A 21454-nucleotide genomic window follows, 5' to 3' on the forward strand; every position below is an offset into this window, starting at 1 on the left:
TGAAAACAGCAAAGCAAATGCTCTATAGATTATGGATAAACGTAGATACATAATGAAAATAATGTAAGAAATTAATCAATAAGCAAAGGGCAGGAGGGAACCTTATGAGAAAATAACCACGTTATTCCTTAAGGGGTGATTACACATAGGAACATTTTCAGAATTAGGTAACGCCAGAAAACATAGATGACGCACGCTACAAGGAAATTGCTAACAACTATAATGCCACGTTTGCCACAATAAAGCGGCCACTCTAACCCACTGCTGTGGTCTGTGTCCATTTTATTTTTGTTTTATTTTATTTTCACTTTTCCGCCGACGCCGTTCATCCTTCGGGAACCCCTGGACCCGCTGGAGCTGGACTCCAGCACAAGTTCAAGTCTTTCACTTCAGGCAACAAAACAAACGAACAAAAACAAAACTCCTCGTCTTTCCTTTCTTTGATCCTCTCTAGTTACCATCTTCTGGTCCTCCTTTCCTACTGTATCACTCAGGACTCTTGACTGTAAGCAACTGCACCAGAATCTAGACATACTAAGTAAAGGAAAGGAATTTATTGGATGGAAACTGGAGGCAGGTCAGCCTGTCCCACCGCTGTGATGATTAGGACCCAACCATCTCCTTCCCTTAAGAACACATCTTCCTGACATGTGAATAATGTCAGGTATTCGGGATTCAGCATCCCAGAGGAGACAGGTTGGCCAAGCCTACGTCACAGGTCTGCTCTTTGACTTCCTGTATTAGTCAGCTCAGGCTGCTATAATACATATATGGTCTGTAAAAATACCACAGACTGGGTGGTTTAAACAACAGAAATCTATTTTCTCATAGCTCTGGAGTTCAGCGGTCTGAGATCAAGGTGTAGACAGGATTGGTTTTTTTCCAAGTCCTCTTTCCTTGGCTTCTAGGTGACCATCGTCTCCTTATGTCTTCACATGGTCTTCCCTCTGTGCATGTCTGTGTCCTAATTTCCTCTTCATTTTATTTTATTAAAAGAAATTTTTTTAATGTTTATTTCTTTTTGAGACAGAGAGAGACAGAGCATGAGCGGGGGAGGGGCAGAGAGAGGGAGACACAGAATCCGAAGCAGGCTCCAGGCTGTCAGCACAGAGCCCGACATGGGGCTTGAACTCGTATACTGAGAGATCATGACCTAGGCCAAAGTCGGATGCTCAACCGACTGAGCCACCCAGGGGCCCCTACTTTATTTTATTTTATTTTATTTTATTTTATTTTATTTTATTTGAGAGAGAGAGAGAGAGCATGAGCAGGGGAGAGGGGAGGGGGCAGAGGAAGAGAGAGATCGAGAATCTTAAGCAGGCTCCACGTTCAACGTGGACCCTGACTCGGGGCTCGATCCCACCACCCTGGCATCATGACCTGAGCCAAAATTAAATGTCAGACACTCAACCGACAGCATCTCCCAGGCACCCCAGTAATCTCCTTTTCTCATAGGGGCACCAGTCATGTTGGATTAGGATGCATCTTAATGACTTCCTTTTAACTTCATCACCTTTCAAAGTTTCTGTCTTCAAATGCCGTCACTTTCTTGGGTACTGGGGGATTAGGACTTCAAAATATAAATCTCTGGGAGACACAGTTTAGCACATAACACTGGTCCAAGTAGGGAAAAGGGGGATGTGGCCTGTTTGGTTTCTGCAGTAGAAACCAGTCTCCACTTTCTATTAAGACTACTCGAAGTGGGAGCTTCCTCAAGGGGGGATGAGATGCTGATATGGACCCTGGACAGTCAGGACAAAGGCCCATGATGCCTTTATAACAGAGATTCCTTTTTAAAAAAATAATTTAATGTTTATTTATATGAGAGAGAGGCAGAGCGCAAGCAGGAGACGGTCAGAGAGAGAGGGAGACAGAATCAGAAGGAGGCTCCAAGCTCTGAGCTGTCAGCACAGAGCCCAACACAGGGCTCGAACTCACGGACTGTGAGATCATGACCCGAGCCTAAGTCAGAGGCCCAACCGACTGAGCCACCCAAGTGCCCTCATAGCAGAGATTCTTAAAGGGAGTAGCAATTCATTAAAACCCTTTTTCAGGAGCCTGGGTGGCTCAGTAGGTTAAGCAGGTTAAGCATCCAACTCTGTTTCAGCTCAGGCCATGCTGTCACAGTTCATGAGATCAAGCCCCGAGTCAGGCTCTGCACTAACAACGCAGAGCCTGCTTGGGATTTTCTCTCTCTCTCTCTCTCTCTCTCTCTCTCTCTCTCCCCCACCCCCCCACTTCTCTCAAAATAAATAAACACACACACACACACACACACACACACACACACTTTTTCACTTCTACTCAATCTTCAACCAAAAGTTATCAAGTGTCTGTCCCCCCACCCCAGCCCCTGAAATTATTCAGGGAGAGGTCATGAATATTTCCTGGATTGCCTCATTGAAAGAGCTTCTTGAACTTTCTACGGCACTTAATATGGTTGACTTCTCCCTTAATACGGAAGCCCCTGCTTCCCTGTTCTCCTCTCTTCTTTAGCCCCTCCTACCCAATCTCCTTTGTCAGCTTTTCTTCCTTTTCACCCTATGAAAGTTGCTGTGCCAATTTTCTCTCATTGTTTCCCCTTATCTCCTGCCCCTCCTCTCCCATCTCCTTCCTTGCCTCCCTGAAGCTCCCCTTTTTTCTCTCTCTGATAATCAGAGAAATCTTACCCCTGCTTTATCTTAACCTAGGATCTCTACATGGGCTTCACATGGGACTTCTTAAATCACAAGGAAATTTATGTGTATACTTATTTGCATTTTTTCTTAGGAAAAGGATCGAAGCTCTTATCAAAAGTGTAAAACACCATGCTGGTACCTCATAAACCTTGTGTTTTGTCCAGACCTGCCTCCTGAGTTCCAGGGTCGTGTGTCCAACGGCCTGCTGGGAATCTCCACCTAAACTCACAGCTATTTCCAGCTCAACAATGTCAAAAGCTGAGGTCATTATCTCCCCACCCAAAGCCTGCTCCTCTTCCTCTATTTCTTAGGTCCATGAAATGTACCACCCTCCTCCTCATCAGGCAGATCAAAAAGCTGACTGAGCATCACCCCCAGACCCCTCCTTGTCTATTACCCTCACAGCCAATCCCTTGTCCAAATCCTGTCCATTCTACCTTCTTCACACCTGTCTTACATGCTTCCCTTGCATTTCCACTATGTTAATGGCGAATCTCCTCTCAGCTACACTGTTAAAATAACTTCCCAACTTTTCCTTCCACCTTCAATCTCTCTCCTCTCCAATCTATTTATTGGACTATTATCAGGATATTTTTTAAATGTTTTTTAAAATTTTTTTACTGTTTATTTGTTTGACAGAGAGAGAGAGTGCTAGCAGGGGAGGGGCAGAGAGAGAGGGAGACACAGAATCTGAAACAGGCTCCAGGCACTGAGCTATCAGCACAGAGCCCGACTCGGGGCTCGAACTCAGGAACTGTGAGATCATGACCTGCGCGGAAACCAGGAATAGGAAGCTTAACCAACTGAGTCCCCCAGGTGCCTCCAGAGCAACTGTTACAATACGTGAAACTGATCATGTCATTCCCCAGCTTTGAGTGTTGATGACTGGCTTTTCATTTTATGAACATTATTCTGGCAGCAATCTAAGAAGGTATAGACTGTTCACCGTGACAAAGTCCTCCATGATCACCCAATGAATACTGAGTGCCTAGTATGTTTCAGTCACTGCACTAAATGCTGAGGATACAATATAAACAAAGAAGAACAGTTTCCCTGCCCTCAGAGTCCTTACGGTTCACAGGTATTATGAGTACCACAAAGGAGAAGCGTGGGCTTTTAAAGGAGAAGGGACGAGGGTGTCATCCTGATTCAGATCACCAGGGACGGCCCCAACCTCCATGTTGCACTTCGAATAACAATCAGTAGATACGCGTCCGGATATGGAACCAGTGCCTTTGCAGACATTGTTTCATTTAGGCTTCACCTCGGAGTTACCACCGCTATTGTTAGCCCCATTTTACAGATATGAAAACCGAGGCCCTAGAAGGGTTAAGGGATGGAGTTGAGATTCTATCCCAGACTCATCTGAAACCCAGCGCCCTTCCGCTTCCACTTCTCCTTTATGGGACTCACTAACCTCGTGGCACTGTACGTACCCAGCTCTGAGAACACGCCAGCCTATTTCCCTCCATCTGTGGTCACGCTTCTGTTTGCCTGAAATGCCTATTTCCCTCCAAACCTGCCTGCTGAACACGCAATTACCTTCTGTGATCCAGTTAAAGTGTTCCCTCCTCCCACAGATGCCTTCTGTGGGCATAAACAGAACCGTGTCGATTCTCTCATAGTCCCCGTGGCGCATCTGGTGGTCTCCCCCTGAGAAAGTGTGAGTCCCGGGGTGGGGGTGGGGGGATGATAACTGATTGACCTCGGTAATCTCAGAACCTTGTGCTCTGGCTGGCGTTTCAACGTTGAAGGCAAAGTAAGGGAAGAGAAGAAGCCGGAGAGGAAAGCACGAAAGGAGAAAAGAAAAGGCAAAAGGATGAGGACAAACACTCGAGTATAAGAGATCCCAAGACTATCTGTGCTTCAAAAAAAAAAAAAAAAAAAGTGCATTCTACCCACACCATAAAAGTAGCCCTTACAACCTCAGGCTGGAGCTGAGGCTTGCTCAATGAGTGCTTCATGCAAACCTGCAGACAGCTTCCCACTCTTGCGTCCTCCTGTGCTCTCTCCTTCCTGTCCAGCCCATTTTCTGCAGCTAGCAATTCATTCCTCCCTCCATTGGAAGACCATGGACAGAAGCTGAGTCAGAGGCAAAAATGCAACTGCAAAGAAGGAAAGCTACAGTGAATGCCATGCGCCACGACTCACGTGCCCGAAAGCCACTCCGACAACTATGAGGAACAGAGCACGCGCGTGGAGGGTGTCCCCTTCGGCCTGGGAAGCCTTCCACGGACGGCCCTGAAGGCACTCTCCGCGCGTGGGTTTCCCAGATAAGGACCTGAAGTGCCAGGAGAGGTAGCTAGCCGGATACTAATCTGGATTTTTGCGAGGTGTAAATGCGGCACCTGAAAGGGAGCACCAGCCCTGCTGCCTGGGGCGTTTTCACTGTTGATGCTAAGTACACGTCGAATCCCAGGGCCTGTGAGCGGAGAGGTTGCTGCAGAATGCGTGAAGGGGGCGGGTGGATGGGAGGGCGGCACCAGGAAACTCTACCTGGGAGCAACAGGAAACGAAAGTCAAGTCCTGAGAAGTGGTTTTGAATACGACTTTGGAGCGGGGAGGGGCACTGGTCCAAAGCAGAGGTCACGGGCTCCTGTGCCGGCCCCGCCTCCACGCTACCCCTGTCAAACATCGCATCTGTCTGCTGTTCACCTCCCAGGCTTTCCCGCGGCTTTTATAAGCGAGGCCTGTCCCAGATGTCCAGGGACCCCCTGGGGCCTTGGCACTGCTAAGCAGAGCCATTTGATGCTGTGTCTGGGACCAGGATTTAAGCGAAGAGGGGGTGGGAGGGGGAGGGCACAGAGGTAGGCGCGAGTGTTGGGGGTGGGGCGCGCTAGGGAAAGCAGAACAGGTTAGCAATCTCACGACTTCCTGGCCACAGCGCCTCCACCTTTTCCAGTCAGGAGCCCTGGGACCGTGGCTACAGGCTCACAGAGCAGCCCAGAGGCTCCCTGACGGGCTAAGCTCACCTGAGCTGCTGTGACTCAGCCCACCCCTGGTAACGGTGGATTGAAGGTAAACAGCCTCCGGCCTCCCCTCCTCGCTCGCTGCTTTCCCCACCGGTCCCCCTTTCCTGCCTTCCCTTCAACCAATCAGTGGCATCCCAGGGCCCCGTTTCTGTCTCACTGCCCGGGTTTCCTTTAACAGAAGGTGTGAATCTCATGGTCAAATTCACCCTAAGAGGCGCATTACAGACCCCAAGGCACATGCTTTTTGAATTTTGAAAAATACGTCAGTGGAGAGATCGCTGGGGGGACAGACATACTTCTAGGGGTCTGAAGGTTTAAATGACTACTTCCCGTATGCAGGCAGGTCCGGGCTGGCTGCAGGCAGGTCCGGGCCAGGCCGGAGAGTGACAAGGTCTGAAGTAGAGCGCCAGATCCTCTTGAGTCTCATCCCCAGGGTCCCGATATCTTGTTCTTGGCACGGAGTAGATCCAAACCTACCAGGTGGGGGAAAAACCTTGAGAGTTACTGGGACGCGTTCGGACAGACCCTGTGTCACTAGACGCTTAGCTGTAGACCTATGTGGACCAAAGGGGGAGCCTCCCTCAGCTCCTCTTCCAGGCTCTTCTCCTCCTCTTCCTGCCCTATCTTGGGGCTCACTGGTCAGAATTCAGATTCAGAAATCAGATGACTTTCCGGGAAAAGGAACCTAGAGAGTAATGAGCTGGGGGTGTGGGGGAGGGGGGGGAGGGAAAGACTGTTTACTTCCTCTCTTTGACTCAGCTCCGTCCCTTCAGAGCTCAGTGCATCTGCAGTGACTTGTTCATTCTACCGTGGCAGCATGTGGCGGCTGCTGTCCCCGACAGCCCTGCTCCTTCTGGGTAAGTCAGAGTCACCTTCTGGGTAAGTCAGGGCCACTCTGGCTGATGGAGAAGCTCAGGACGCCCTGGGTTCAGCAGATCCCACTTCTCAGGTCAGGGAAGGGAGCCCTCCCAAGGAATAGGACCCCTTACCCCATCTCTAGCGCTAGATTTCGTTCCCAGGACAAACATTTGGGGGCTAAACATGGGAGCCCTCTGAGGTGGGCATAACCAGGAAGTAGAGGGGGACTGTGAGGTCCCTGTGCCCTCACCCTGCGGGGTCTCAGTTTCCCTATCCGTAAGATGAAGACTGTGGACCCGATAGATGCTCTTTAATTTCTGTCTCTTCCATTCTGACATCCTGGGCTTGCCCGCTAAGACTTTTAATTTCCACCCTTTTGGGGGGGGGGGGGACACGGGTCGAGGTTGTTTCTATGGCTTGATTCAGGGAAATTCAGGCCGTACCCTTATTTTGGGAGTTTGACTAGGGACTAAGGAGTAAGGTTATGGTGTTGAAGACAGGGACTTGGCTGGAGAGGAGAGCAGGGGGCACAGACACGGGAGAACAGAGGGCGGGCAGCGGGACAGCTAGCCATGTATACGCCTTGATTCCTGGCAACGCTGGACTCTCAGGAAAGGGATGGGCTAGGGAATTTACACCCGCTCTGGCCGCCCTGCTCTCTGCCTCTGCTCAGTATTTGTTTCCCTCTTTTGTCTTGCAGTTTCTGCTGGCACGCGAGCTGGTGAGTTGGCTTTGTGCCCTTGGATTGATCAAGCGAGGCACATATATGGCGTGTAATGGCCACAGGGTGTTGGGAAATGCCTTCCGCCTGGGAAGCTGTTGAGGGTTGTCCGGGGCACTTCCCCCGCACAGTGGGGCTTGGCGCTAGGCTTCTCTGGCTACTTTTCCTCAAGATAAGGAGAGGCCAGAAATGGGACTAAGCGCCCTGAAGCCAAGATGCTCCAAGCCTGAGTCACAGGCCAAGGCTGAGTCGCCGACGGTGGGTTTGCAATGGGCTCGCTCTGGCTCCGAGCGTCCCCGGGGAGTGCCGGCGTAGGGCCTGCTCACCTCCTTGCCCTGACCCATCTTCTCCTCTCCTGGCTCCTCAGCAGACCTCTCGAAGGCCATGGTGGTCCTAGAACCTGAATGGAACAGGGTACTCTTTTTGGACAGTGTGATTCTGAGGTGCCAGGGGGCCTACCCCCCTGGGGACAATTCCGCACAGTGGTGGCACAACGAGAGCGTCATCCCCCATCGGGCCCCCAGCTACTCCATCAAAGCTGCCAGAAGTGAAGACAGTGGCGAGTATAAGTGCCAGACGGGCCTCTCCGAAGCCAGCGACCCGGTTCAGCTAGAAGTGCATATTGGTGAGTAGGGGAAGGGAAAGGAGGGAATCTCCAACAAAGGGTGAAAGGGGAAATGCTGAACGACTCGGGGAGAGCCAGAAGATGTCATTCTTGAGGGTTACAACTGAGATGAGAGCCTCTGTGGTCCCCCTGAAGGATATCAGAGTTGTGGTTCTAACCATAAGCGGGCCTCCGGCAAAATGTCAAAACCTGGGGGGTCATGGGTACGGGACCGCTGCGGGGCGCAGTCCCAGCCACTGCGGCTCACGTAGGACGCGCCCGGCACCCACGGTGTCCTCCGAAGGTCGGCACCTGACACCGGCGCTCGATAATATTTACTGAATGAAGTGATGAATCTGTTTTTCTGTGAGCACCATTTCCTTCTGACTCTCAGACACACCGCGCCCTAAGCTCTCCTCCTAACCTTCCTAACCGCCTAGGGTCATATCTAGCCCCTTCCACCCCCCATCAGGGCCCCCTCTCTCACTCACTCTTCAGTGCAAATCACCTAGTGGAGTGCAGTGTCGCCTCGCAAGCCCGACTACTTCCGAGGCTCACTTGCCCGCCGGGTGTGGATGAAACAAGGCGGGAGGGGGGAAGGAGGGCCTGACGGAGGTGGGCTCGCAAAGAGTTTCACGGAACTGGGCCTCTGGAACTGATTTTGTTTTTAATTTTTTAATGGTTATTTACTTTTGAGACAGAGACAGAGCACGAGCCGGGGAGGGGCAGAGAGAGGGAGACACAGAATCCGAGGCAGGTTCCGGGCTCTGAGCTGTCGGCACAGAGCCCGATGTGGGGCTCAAACCCACGAACCGTGAGATCATGACCTGAGTCAAAGTCAGACGCTCAACCGACTGAACCACCCAGGTGCCCCTGGAGCTGATCTTTGTGGTTCCTTAGCCCCTGGCTGTCACGCAGCTGACATGGTCATCACACTACAGAATTACAAGGAGGCATGTCTCTTACTAATGAGGTGAGAGATGGCCTCCATGGACCAAATAAAAGGGGGAATTATCAGCAGGACGTAAGAGAAAAATCAAGTCTGAGAATTATAAATTTGCCTTGAACCTTGATCTAGAAACTGGCTTTAGAAGGCCCGTCAATGAGGGGGCACCTGGGTGGCTCAGTTGGTTGGGCGTCTGACTTCAGCTCAGGTCATGATCCCACACAGAGTTTGTGAGCTCGAGCCCTGTGTCAGCCTCTGTGCTGACAGCTCAGAGTCTGGAGCTGCTTCAGCTCTCTGCCCCCTCCCCTCTCTATCTCTCTCTCCCTCTCTCTCTCTGCCCCTCCCCCACTCACACTCTGTGTCTCTCTCAAAGATAAATAAACATAAAAAAAAAAAAAAGAAGGCCTGTCAATGAGGACCATATGAAAACGAGACTATGAGCATTAACTTCACCAGGCCAACTCTTGATTATCATTGATTGTTATTACTTCACTTACCTCCTCCTCTGATAAGTCCTCTTTACTTTTTTGGAGATCACCAGTCTGTCTCTCTTTCTCTCTCTCTCTCTCTCTGCACACAATTAGATATACACACATGTATATGTATATATTCTTATAACCATAATCTTATGATAATAATGATGTATCTCTTCACTGAAAAAGTAAATGGATATATGAGTACATTGTCTTTTGATAAATATCTCTGGATAAGTAATTAAGGTTACTTTCTGTTTGGCAAATCTCCCAAGCAGAGAATTTTTGTGTTCTACCAATTTTGTGTAGCGTAAGGCAGCAGACTTTTTTTTTTTTTTAATTATAGGAAGTTTTATTGTCCTGTTCTTATTACAAAAGTCGTTTGGGTTCAATCTCAAAACTATGTAAAAGAAACGAAAATAACCGTAGTCCCATCCCTCAGAGGAAACCCCTGTTAATATTTCAGCACATTTTCTTTCTTTTCCTTTTTTCCGTGCTTCTGTGCTTTCTGTATTCTGTCTTTTTCACTTAGCATTATCCCGTGACTGTTTTCTTGTGTCACTGTAAAATTTATCTGCAATGTCATTTTTCATTATTCAGGTCAACCTCCTGGCGGTGACTGTCGTGTTCTCTCTGTGTAAAATGTGGTTACTTGGTGACAGAGTTGTGAGAACAAGTATCCTGGTGATACACGAATTTTCTCTCTAGCAGGCTGTGCTCAGTGATGAGGGCCCTGGGGCCCTTCAGAAAGTAGCAGTTACCATGAGCACTACCGTTCATGCCCCTCTTTCCCCTCCTTGACTTTTTTTTTAAGCTATTTGAGCTTTTATTTTAATTTTTTTGTTTATTTATTTTGAGAGAGAGAGAAGTCACGTGTATGCAGGTGCGCGTGTGAGCGGGGGGGGGGGGGGGAGAGAGAGAGAGGGAGAGAACGAATCCTAAGCGGGGTCCATGCTGTCAGTGCAGAGCCTGATATAGGGCTCGATCCCACAAATCCTGAGCCATGATCTGAGCCGAAGTCAAGAGCTGGGCGCTTAATGGGGCGCCTGGGTGGCTCAGGCGGTTAAGCGTCCAACTTCAGCCCAGGTCATGATCTCACAGTCCATGAGTTCGAGCCCCTCATCGGGCTCTGTGTTGAGGCCTGGAGCCTGCTTCAGATTCTTTGTCTCCCTCTCTTTCTGCCCCTCCCCTGTTCATGCTCGTTCTCTCTCTCTCTCTCTCTCTCTCTCTCAAAAATAAATAAACATTAAAAAAAAAGAGAGAGTTGGGCACTTAACCAACTGAGCCACCCAGGCGCCCCTCCCCTCCTTGACTTTTATTTTGAGTTCTACTTCACGATTTCTGTAGCAACTCCCGTGGCCATCCAGTGACCTCACTCCTGACTGGCAGGAGTCTTCGAATATTCCTATAATTATCTATCCTTTCTGAAATCTACCTTTCCTTGGATGGGGCAAATCATCACGTTCAAGTGCAATGTTTACTCTTTGATCTAGAACCTACGGCGGCTGCTTATCAGCTGCCGTAGCAAACCCCAGCGCAGGCCTTAAGGACCCTGTGGATAGCTCCTCACCTACCTCATCACTTAAGTCCCTCAGCTCTAACCTTACGGTTTGACGTGTGCGTCTCTCTTTCCCATTGGACAAAAAGTCTTGGTGCGACTTGAGCTCTCCTGCGGGGCCCAGTGGCCTTTTTCCCAAAGGGAACTCTGCAGGGATGGCTCCCAGTCTGGCTCTCCACGACGTCCCAGGATCTGGGCGGTGTCTCCTTGGGAAGGTGTTTGCTCTCATCGCTGAGGCCCCCGGGGCCTGTGGTCTCGGTGTCTTTCAGGCTGGCTGCTGCTTCAGGCCCCCCGCTGGGTGTTCCAGGAGGGAGACACCATCCAGCTGAGGTGCCACAGCTGGAAGAACAAGACTGTACAGAAGGTTCAATATTTCCAGAACGGAAGGGGCAAGATGTTTTTTCATAATAATTCCGACTTCTACATTCCAAAAGCAACGAGCAAACACAGTGGCTCCTACTTCTGCAGGGGGCTTATCGGGAATAAAAATGAGTCGTCAGAGGCTGTGAACATCACGGTTCAAGGTGAGGCTGTGCAGCCCTAAGAGGGCCCAGAGCCCCCTGTGCGTGGGGTCTGCGTTCACCCTGGGAAGAAGAGTTCAGAGGATCGTATGCTTTTTGCTTTGCGTCCTGATTATTGCCGAGGCTTCTTTACGAGGGGTGCTGAGGGGCGTCATTCACTCTGCAATGTGACGGCAGGAATGGAAACCGCGTTTCCTTCCCCATAAATGCACCTGTCCTCACTTACGCCAGTCAAACCATGCCCGCAAGGGTATGTGTGCACATGATGCTGGCCATCTTGACCTGCCTTCCTGTCCTCTCCAAGCCCAAGGCTTAGCCACAAGCCCACCTGGTGGGAACCTCTCACCCCCTCACGGAGAGGGCCTAGAGACGGGGTTCTGGTTTTGTGGCTCATTCATCATGTGACAGTGGGCAAGCCACTTAGTCTCGCTGAATGTCAAGTTCCCCTTCTGTAACAAGGACGAGTTGACATTTATTGGGCAACTTCCGGTGTGTTGGACACTGTGCCAGGTGCTTCCTCACAGGCACCCAGTGACTCTTGACAACAACGTTAGGAGATCACTAGCTAGTTTGGAGTCTACTTTGCAGATGCAGAGACTGAGGGGAAAAGGAGCCGGGGCGGGGGTGGGGGGGCAGTGGTCATGCAGGGAGCGGGAATAATGAAGTTTTCTCCAGGATCATTCCCAAGATTCAAAGCCTATGTAGTTAACCACTGGACGAAATGAAATAATTGGACAGACACCAAACTTCTGCCTTAACGACTGTCATCTTTCTCATCCCTGTGCTTCTCCCGTTAGGTCCGCCAGTTCCCTCCACCTCAACGTTCCTTCCACATTGGTACCAAATCGCTTTCTTCCTGGTGACAGCACTCCTGTTTGTAGTGGACACAGGGCTGCATGTGGCTGTGCAGAGAGACCTTCAAAGCTCCGTGAAGGAGTGGAAGGACGGCAAAGTCACGTGGAGCCAGGGCCCGTAGGACAAACAGGGGCGATAAAATCAGCACCCCCGAACCTCTCTCTGGATTCACAACCCCGTCGTCCCCGACAGGCAGCTCTGGGGGCAGCGTCCAGGCTGAGGGTCCCTCACCCCATTCCATTTGCTCTCGGTCTCCGCTGGGAAGGCAGGGCTGGCGACCTTCAGGTGCCCACAGTGACGCCCCAGTGAGTAGCCGCATCCCTCAGAACTGAAGTCTCAGAGCCACACAGATGCTCTCTCTGCACGACTGCCCTGTCACAGCAACGCGACAATGCAGAATCTGGACGGTGACCCAACATGCGAACGTTGTTCTTAAATAACCGAATGTGTGGGTAAGAGAATTATGGCCGAGGGCCAGCAGGCTGATGGTCTACGTTTGTTGTGAGGCACACTAAAACTCCTTCCAGACAGATCGTGGGGGCTGTGGAGGGTCTAGGGGAGACGGCAGAACCAGTGAAGCGGGTGACTGAGAAAGAACACGGCAGTCCAGGACAGATCAGAGAAGACCTCTGTCTTCCTAGGATATGAGCCATGGTGTGGGTGGCAGAAAGATCACAGGGGTGGTATAGAATTGAGTTTTTCAGGGGGGCCCATGCCAGAATTGGGATGGTCTGTGAGTATATAATGATGGACCCTCTTGATGTCATGAGTCGAAGATGGTCCTGGAAGGAGGTTGGGGATTGGAGGGTGTTGGAAAAGAAAGCACAGAACAATCCCTACGTCCGCAGGAAGGAGGGCAGCATGGCTGTCCCAGATTGAGCTCAGTGAACAGAGCCATCTCGGGTCTGAACCAAGAAAACATGGCAGGAAAGAGTCCACTACAGCTGCTCAGGAGGCAGGACACGTGGCCAGGATAAGCCACAGTCGGAGAGAGGAGAGGCAGGGAACAGCGAACCAGCTTTCTGCTTCAGTATCTAATTCAGGTGCAGTTTTGTTTACATCACTCACCAAACAAACCTTGGCTAAGCGATACTCTACGCGCTCAGGTCTGCTGAGTTAAGCTAGGACAGTTGGAAATCCGTCCGCCTGTCTGTGACAATGAGTAAGGGTGGGGTCACCAGCATTGCTTGTGGAAGAAAGCTTAGCGACCTTATTTCTTTGTACAAGCTTTAAGCACATTTCTTGATTCCAATAAAGCATTTTACAAGATTTTGCGTGCTACTCTCAGCCAGACGATGGAAAAACCGTGGTAATAAGACCTGATAATAAAAACCCATTTTCCCTCCTGTTGTCCGACATTCTACCAGGGATTAGTGTGGGGGTAACTAAATCATGTCACCGCAGCTCATGTGAATCAGCCAGTGGCGAATTCACCAGTCCTGCTGAGGCAACGGGCACAGGAGACTTTTACAGGTGGTGTGGGATGGGAGTAGGGGAGGGGGAAAGTTAGAAGTAGTTCCAGAGCAGGTGCTGGGCAGGAGAAGGCACCCCTGGGAAGGAGCCAGGGGCCTGGACAGAGGTATAGGGGCAGCCTAATTGTTATGAGCCATATGCCATAGCTCATAAGTTATGAGCTATAGGTCAAGTTATGAGCTATAGGTCAAGACGATTCAAGCTTGATGTATGAATATCGGATGAGATTCAGACATAAGGCAGGTGCACTGGGAAACCCTGGGCATCCACCTCACATCTATTTAGGGCCTACAATATGCCCAGCTTGAGTCCAAGTGCTGAAGACAGAGAATTAGAGCACAGGGTCAGTCCCGGGAGGAGTCTCCATTCTAGGGAGAAAAGCCTTGAGGAGAGAGTGGAGAAAAGGCTGCAGTGTTCTTGTGGTGGTGAAGGAGGAGTTCGCCAGGCAGAGAGGAGGAACGCTGAAGATCCGTGGGCAAAGATTCCAAAGCCAGATTAGGGTTCAAGAAGGTGGTTCGGCCCTTTTCCAGTGTAAAGAGCCAGGGAGGGAGAAGAGGGAGTTCAGGGGCCAGATCATCAAAGGCACGGCCTTCCAAGCAGAGGAGAGCGCCTCCGGGCCCCCAGCCAGCCGTGGAGGGATTTCAGGCAGAACGAGTTTTAGGAGGCCTCTCAGACGGCTCCCTCCGTGCAAGGAAGGGAGAGGGGAGTTGAAGACAGGAAACCGCCTAGAAACCTAGGTAGTTGTTGCAGTAACTCAAGGGGCGGTGGGGGGGGTGGGGGTGGGGGACTAGATAGTGAGGAAGTGAGTGGCAGCGAGGCTGGGGACGCAGGTGCCTATTGGAAAGATATTTAGAAAGCAGACTCTCCAAAAACCGGCAACCAGTCGGACGTGGCACGACTAGGGGCCCAGGCTCCGGACAAGCCCGTTTGATGAGTTAGGCAATACAAGGTCAAAGGCGAGGCAGGCACAGGTTTGGTAAGGAACTCACCTTCGGATTACCAGTGCTGGCTTCCTTTGGTCGCCAAACATTTTTAGAACAATTTCACGAGGCAGTTTTCGTAGAACTGAAGTCAAGCGGCTAAAATTCTCACTCCTGACCGCAACCCTACCCAGGCGGACCTCCTGCTAGGAAACCCAGGGGGGGCGAGGGACGAGGGGCGAGCGAGAACCTGGCCACGCGGAGGATGCCCCGCGGCTTCCGGGAAGAACACCCACGCCCGCGGTTCAAAACAGTCAGGCCCCGTCCCTGGGTGGGCTCGAACCACCAACCTTTCGGTTAACAGCCGAACGCGCTAACCGATTGCGCCACAGAGACAGGCGGAAGCCAGGGCCTCTGCCAACCCAATTCACCGAAGGAAAAAAAACTCGGCCGCGCTTTCTGCTTCGCCCCGAAGAGGTGCTCGGGGCTGGCGTGGGAACCCGCGGGGCGGTCCCCTTCGGGCGCGCCGGGTGGCACCAGCCAAGCAGGCCTTTCCCCCGCGCTGCGGAGGCACCTGCCTAGACCTGGGACAGGCCTCGGTGCGCACCCAGATGATGCTGAGAAGCCGCAGCAGCCCAGCTCCTTCGGGAGTCCAAAACGAAGTCTCTCCGTGCGCTCGCGAGTTCACTGGGCTTTGCTCCGGGAGGTACAGTCGACTTTCCTGCTGATCTGGACGATTTATGCGCTCGTGCCTGGGCGAGTGGTAACTCACAATCAGCTTGCTCTTGTGAATGTTTAAAATACCGTATCACGTGTCCAATCACGCCCGGCGAAATGTAACGTCTAAGCAAGGAAGCCCAGTAGAACAAGACTAATCTCCAAGCCCAGCGGTTTTTGAAAGGTTGCTACTCGTGCATTAGGCACCGGGACAGAACACAGAGTTTGTAACTGCCTGTAATTTAAAGACTCTCACACTGGCAAATCCAGATCTAAATATCTGAGGGCAGAGATCCCTCATCCAACATCACCAGCACAGGGATCCTGGTCAGTGCCTGGCCTCTTCTCTGCAGCCTGGAGGGAAGCTTCTCTCTTGTTCTTGGGTCATTTCGCAGCCGCAGGCTTCCTGAGTCACATCACCTCCGCCCCTGGCCCCCCGAACCCCTCTACCAAGCCACACCTCTGACGCACCCAGGCACCCACAGGCAGCCCTTCTCTGTGGTGCCAAGTCCCCACCCTCCGCCCAGAACCTTCTCTTCCTTCTACACCTCTGCGCCCTACTCAGTGGATTCCAGTTTGGGTGCAGGTCGGTGTCCAATGCTCTTCAGAGAATGAGAATACACAATGCCCATATAGGCCCAAATTTGTGTGTGTGTGTGTGTGTGTGTGTGTATCTCAGAGAAGTTTGCCAAAAGAACTCTATATTGAGATTACCTTTTTTTACACTTTTAAGTTTGTTTTAAAATGTTCTTTGTTTTATACAAAGCAGTGTCTGCGGTTGTTTTATTAATTTCCTAATTCGGCAAAATAAAAAGCTGGCAACTCTATATTGGTCACCAACATTTTATTTTATTTTATTTTTAATTTTTTTAAATGTTTATTTATTTTTGAGACAGCGAGAGACAGAGCATGAACGGGGGAGGGGCAGAGAGAGAGGGAGACACAGAATCAGAAGCAGGCTCCAGGCTCTGAGCCATCAGCCCAGAGCCCCACACGGGGCTCGAAATCACGGACCGCGAGATCGTGACCTGAGCTGAAGTCGGACGCTTAACCCACTGAGCCACCCAGGCGCCCCGGTCACCAACATTTTAGGGGAAATTCAACTTATCTGCAAAGTCCAAGTTTGGGAACCGCTACTCTCACCTTCACCTGTTTATTGGATTGGCAGTAGAAATTAAAAATTACTTTCCAGTTTATTCTAAACACGCATACATTTCCCATGTTTCGCTTTGCAAGTACAAGACAACAATCTAAAAGAAGGCAAAACAAGAAAAACTGAGTTATTAAAAAAGAAAGTACAGGGGTGCCTGGGTGGCTCAGTCGGTTGAGTGACTGACTTTGGATCAGGTCGTGATCTCACACCTCGTGAGTTCGAGCCCCGCATCAGGCTCTGTGCTGACAGCTCTGAGCCTGGAGCCTGCCTCAGACTATGAGCCTCCCTCTCTCTCTACCCCATCCCACTCGCATTCTGTCTCTGTCTCTCTCAAAAGTAAATAAACATTAAAAAAAATAATAAAAAAGAAAGTACAAAATGGGATGATGAAATAAATCCAAATATACAGTAATCACAATAAATATAAATGGAGAAAATTTGCCAGTGAGAGTGGATTTTTTTTAAAATATATTTTATTCTGTTTTAGACGAATGGCATTAAAACAGGAAAAAAAAAACACAGAAAGACTGAATGGAAAAGAATGGAAAAAGATATGACAGGAACAGTCTAAAAGAAAGTTGGCACATAGCTAAGTAATACCAGACAAAATAAAGTTTAAGAAATAATGTATCACAAGGGATAAAGATGTCACCACATGACGATAAAAGATTAAACTATGATAAACATATAACAATTCTAAATACATATGTATCTATTAAAATGATGTTAAAACATAGAAGCAAGAATTATTAGACCTCTGAGAGAAAACTGACAAATTCATCTATAGTTGATTCTTCAAACTCTACAGTGAGAGAATTCAACTTACTATTCTCAGCATTCAATAGGTCAAGTAGAGAGAAAAAAATTAAGCATATTAACACAATTAATAAGCTTGGTTTAAAATATATATATTTAGGGTCGCCTGAGTGGCTCAGTTAGTTGAGCCTCCGGCTTCTGCTCAGGTCATGATCTAGCTGCCCGTGGGACCGAGCCCTGCATTGGGCTCTGTGCTGACAGTTTAGAGCCTAGAGCTTGCTTTGGACTCTGTGTCTCCCTCTCTCTCTGCCCTTCTCCCACTCGTGCTGTCTCTCTCTCTCAAAAATCAGCAAACATTAAACAAAATTTAAATATATATAATTAGAACTCTGCAACCAATAATTTTTGGCTACATAGTCTTCTCAAACATTTACAAAAATTCACTTTATTATATGAAGCCATAAAACATGGCTTCATGGAATTGGCACTATTTAGAACACATTCTTTGAACATAACGGGATTTGACTTAGAAAGCAACTACAAAAAAAAACCTTTTTAAACCCTCATATATGTGGAAAATTTTCAAACGTATGCTTTTAAAATAATTCATGGATCAAAGAGAAATTGAGTGGAAATTGAAAAATGCTTAGATCCGGTTGCCTGGGTGACTCAGTCCATTGAGCCACTGACTTCGGCTCAGGTCATGACCTCACGGTTTATGAGTTCAAGCCCTGCGTCCGGCTCTGTGCTGACAGCTCGGAGCCTGGAGCCTGCTTGGGATTCTGTGTCTCCCTCTCTCTCTCCCCTCCCCCATTCATGTTCTGTCTCTCTCTCAGAAATAAATAAACATTAAAAAAAAATTAAAGAAAAGAAAAATGCTTAGATGGAGTAGTAACAAATATATAACATACCCAAACTGTTGATTGTTCAGGGTTTTACATGTGCACCAGGGAAAAGGAATGCTATACCGACCTTCAATGCTTAGCATACGTATTGCACGGGATCTGCGGGTCAATAAATCTGCTAGAAAAACAACAACGACGACGACAACAGAAAACTTTTGGAAGACAATTAATCCTGTGACAAGGAGGGAAATGTATAGACGGTAACATTCTGATCGGTCAGTGCCATACCCGTTAACTCCCCCTCAGAAAGAATCGTCGTCTGGGTTCTGCTTTGGCTGTCCCTAGATACCAGAAAGCCAGTCCCCATGCCAATGCTGGCCAACTCTAAAGAATTCTACATGAGCACTGTCAAGAGGCAGCTCAATGCCTCCCAGCCTACAGGTCCAATTTAAGCCAGCCTACTGCAAGTCCTGGTGATAGGACTGTCCTATCCCAGGACAGGGCCACCCGAACCCTGGTCCAGTTAACAAAGGCCCAGCGTCAGTTTGGCTCCCCGACACTGTGGCTGTCTGCTACCACTCATTACTACTCAGTAGCCACCCTTGCCTGTGGCCACTTGTAGGAACCACAGCCTCCACCCAAACTTGGTACCGAGAATCAGGAAATAACAGAGAACGGGCAGGCAGTAATGCGTCACACAAAGTATCAGCCACATGTTGTGGCCTCTGCTGGCCGTCCCGTGATAGGATGGAGACTGGGACGCAGACTGGAACATAGGGGAAATTGGGGGCTAACAGGTGACGGAGGGGCAGCTGCCCCTTTCCCCCATCTGTATTGTGGTTCACCTTCATTTCATGGAACAGGTTTGTTTGTTTGTTTTTCAAACCCCAAACATCCTCCCACCGCGGGTAATTGTTTTAGTAATAAAGAGGATAATTAATGCTTGCTCATTGCCAGACACCATTCTAAACGCTTATTAACTCATCTGAGAATTATAATCGTCATCATTACCCCCTTTTACATATGAGGAAACTGAGAGAAGGGGAGCCAAGTCCAAACACGGGAAGCACAACAGAGCCCATGTACCTCACAATCCCGTTAGTTGCCTCATCCAGCCTGATGACACATATCATTCCAATAAATGACTATTGTGTGATAGAGAAAACAACCCTCAAACAGTATTTCAAAGGCCGGGAAAAAAAAAAAACTTATCACCATTGCTGTTAGTTTAACAGAAGATGCCAAAGGATTCAGTATCCTAATTTTAGGAAAAAATGTTCAGCTTACACAAGTCACTGCATGACTATCAGTGTATTGGACAGAAAGTGGGGGAATTTGACGCAGGAAAAGCAGGGTTCAGAGAGAGGCATCATTTAGCCAGTGACAGCTGCATCAAACAAAACCAACAGTTATTAAAAATCAAACAATTTGGAGATGATTTGAAAGGTTAAATAGGATTCGCACGACAACTACGTTGCCTGGAAATCGGTTTTATGAGACCCGTAAACACACAGATCTATATGTGCAGTTAAGGACTAGTAGGGAATAGTTGAAATACAGAATCCTGCAGCTGTTTTAAATCTTCTGAATACCATTAATGGCTATGTGTCTCAATATAAATGAATCCTATAAAAATAATATTTAGGGGGAAAAAACGCTGGTTGCAAAAGAATACTGCCTGGTACCAGTTATAAAACCTTTAAAAGCATGAAAATCCAAATAATACATATATTTGGTAACACATACACATGTATTGAAACTGTTATACAGGCCAAAGGAATAATGAATGTAAAACCCAGAATAAAGTGTGCTCCTTATTGGGAGAAAGAGACACCCGATTTAGAGAGATTTCTTAGATGGCTTCTCATTCAAGGATGAGCACAGTAGGATCCTTAACTGCAAACAGCAGAATCTACTGTAGCTTGTTTAAATACAAAAGGATTTATTGAGGGCTATGGATAATTCGCCAGGCATCAGGAAGACTGAAGAAACAGACTCTAGGCTAACTTCCGGGAATAGCTCCCCAAACTATTCTGTATATCGGGCTACCACACTGCCCAGCAAAACCTGCTATAAAACAAATTAAAAAGCTTCCCCAGTCTCTGGTCTCTGGCTCCAGAACACTGGCTGCAATGGCCACTATTTACACAACCCAAATTGTATCCCCATGTCTCTCCCATGTAACTCAGTTACAAATCAGATCTCACTAAAGTACATCTGGTTGGTGGAATGTAAGTCATAACCAGAACCCCCGCTGCAAAGGAATCTAGGAAATGTAGTTTTTAGCTTCCCAGCCTCAATAGCACAGGAAAGCAAACCAGAATGGTACGGGACCGGGTGCTGAGCAAACCAGGGGACATATCCACTACAGTGAATAAACTGAAAAGCAAAAATAAAATAAAACCAACTCCAAATTAAAACAAAAGCAGATAACGCTTCCACCTCCACCTCTGATGCGGGGCTATTAGATACTGAGGGGATGAAACGATCTAAAGAACTATGTAGTCTTGGGCTACAGTTGTGGGTATATTGTGATAATATATACCTTGCCACCAAGGATCTGTGTAGCTTTTTGTTCTTAAAAGACAACCCGGGTGCGGGAGGAGGGAGGGGTTCCAGGTCCCTGTGTTGGACTCTTCCCAAATTCCTGTGGAAAAGATCCCAACAGTGGAACAGAGAAAAGTTTATACCATCCTGTTGATCCACGATACCTAAGAGAAAGCATGCAATCTACTGGGTTCGTGATAAACAGCTCATAATCCAAGATGGAGTCAAAACTGTCTTGGAAATCAGACCGGGGCGCCACTCACATAGCCAAATATCAAAAACGTGAGCAAGAAGAGACAACAAGGGACAGCAGCCTAAGGGACTGTAAGCCATTGACACCCAGTCATTCACAGTATCCAAGAGGAAGCTTGATATCTTCTGGTTTCACGTTTAGCTCATGGATCCAAGCTGGGACTGGAGTCAAGTGTGTCCCAGAGTTTTTGTGTTGTCTTCTTTGAGAGGGATGGATGAGTTAGTACCCATCAATGATGTCATTTCAAATCAGTGGTTGAGGGGTGGGCTATGCAATGAATTGAATGGAGAACCACCAGGTGGAGGGGTGGGAATAGAGTTATACTTACCCATGTTACATCTCAAAATGGTTTCAAAAAGAATTAAAGGGATAATACCAAAAAAGCAAAAGGAAACACTTAAGAAAATAAAGGTAAAAACTGATCTGATATTGGGGTGGGTAAGAGTTTTCTACTTATGAAAAAAGTTAAGAAACTACCAGGGAAAGTGTTTGTCTCCATAAAAATTAGAAACTTCTGTTCAAAAATGCTATGAATACAATTAGAAAGTTAATTCCTTTCCATACTGGTGGGGGAGTTTGTGTGGTACTAACCACTGTGCCCATA

General features: G+C 48.7%; 1 protein-coding gene and 1 non-coding gene across 6 annotated transcripts; one reads left to right on the forward strand and one right to left on the reverse strand.

The window, feature by feature from the left end:
• Positions 1-5559: 5559 nt before the first annotated feature.
• On the forward strand, positions 5560-16112 carry LOC125925566 (low affinity immunoglobulin gamma Fc region receptor III-A). Of its 5 annotated transcripts, XR_007458877.1 has the most exons (7): positions 5561-5696; positions 6424-6507; positions 7209-7229; positions 7597-7854; positions 11080-11334; positions 12129-12638; positions 14774-16112. XR_007458877.1 is itself a non-coding variant. In XM_049634616.1 (6 exons), the coding sequence occupies exons 2-6, from the start codon at positions 6468-6470 to the stop codon at positions 12305-12307; spliced, it is 750 nt and encodes a 249-aa protein (XP_049490573.1). In that variant the 5' UTR covers positions 5560-5696; positions 6424-6467; the 3' UTR covers positions 12308-13455. The 5 variants fall into 5 exon arrangements, 4 of the variants coding, with proteins under 4 accessions (XP_049490573.1, XP_049490572.1, XP_049490571.1 ...); XM_049634616.1 differs by lacking the exon at positions 14774-16112 and having other exon boundaries at positions 5560-5696; positions 7600-7854; positions 12129-13455; XM_049634615.1 differs by lacking the exon at positions 14774-16112 and having other exon boundaries at positions 6410-6507; positions 12129-13455.
• Positions 14902-14975, reverse strand: TRNAN-GUU (transfer RNA asparagine (anticodon GUU)). Its single transcript has one exon. It is a non-coding gene; the product is annotated as a tRNA-Asn (tRNA).
• Positions 16113-21454: the final 5342 nt, after the last annotated feature.

Source organism: Panthera uncia, chromosome F1 (assembly GCF_023721935.1).
Source record: "Panthera uncia isolate 11264 chromosome F1, Puncia_PCG_1.0, whole genome shotgun sequence".
NCBI lineage: Eukaryota > Metazoa > Chordata > Mammalia > Carnivora > Felidae > Panthera > Panthera uncia.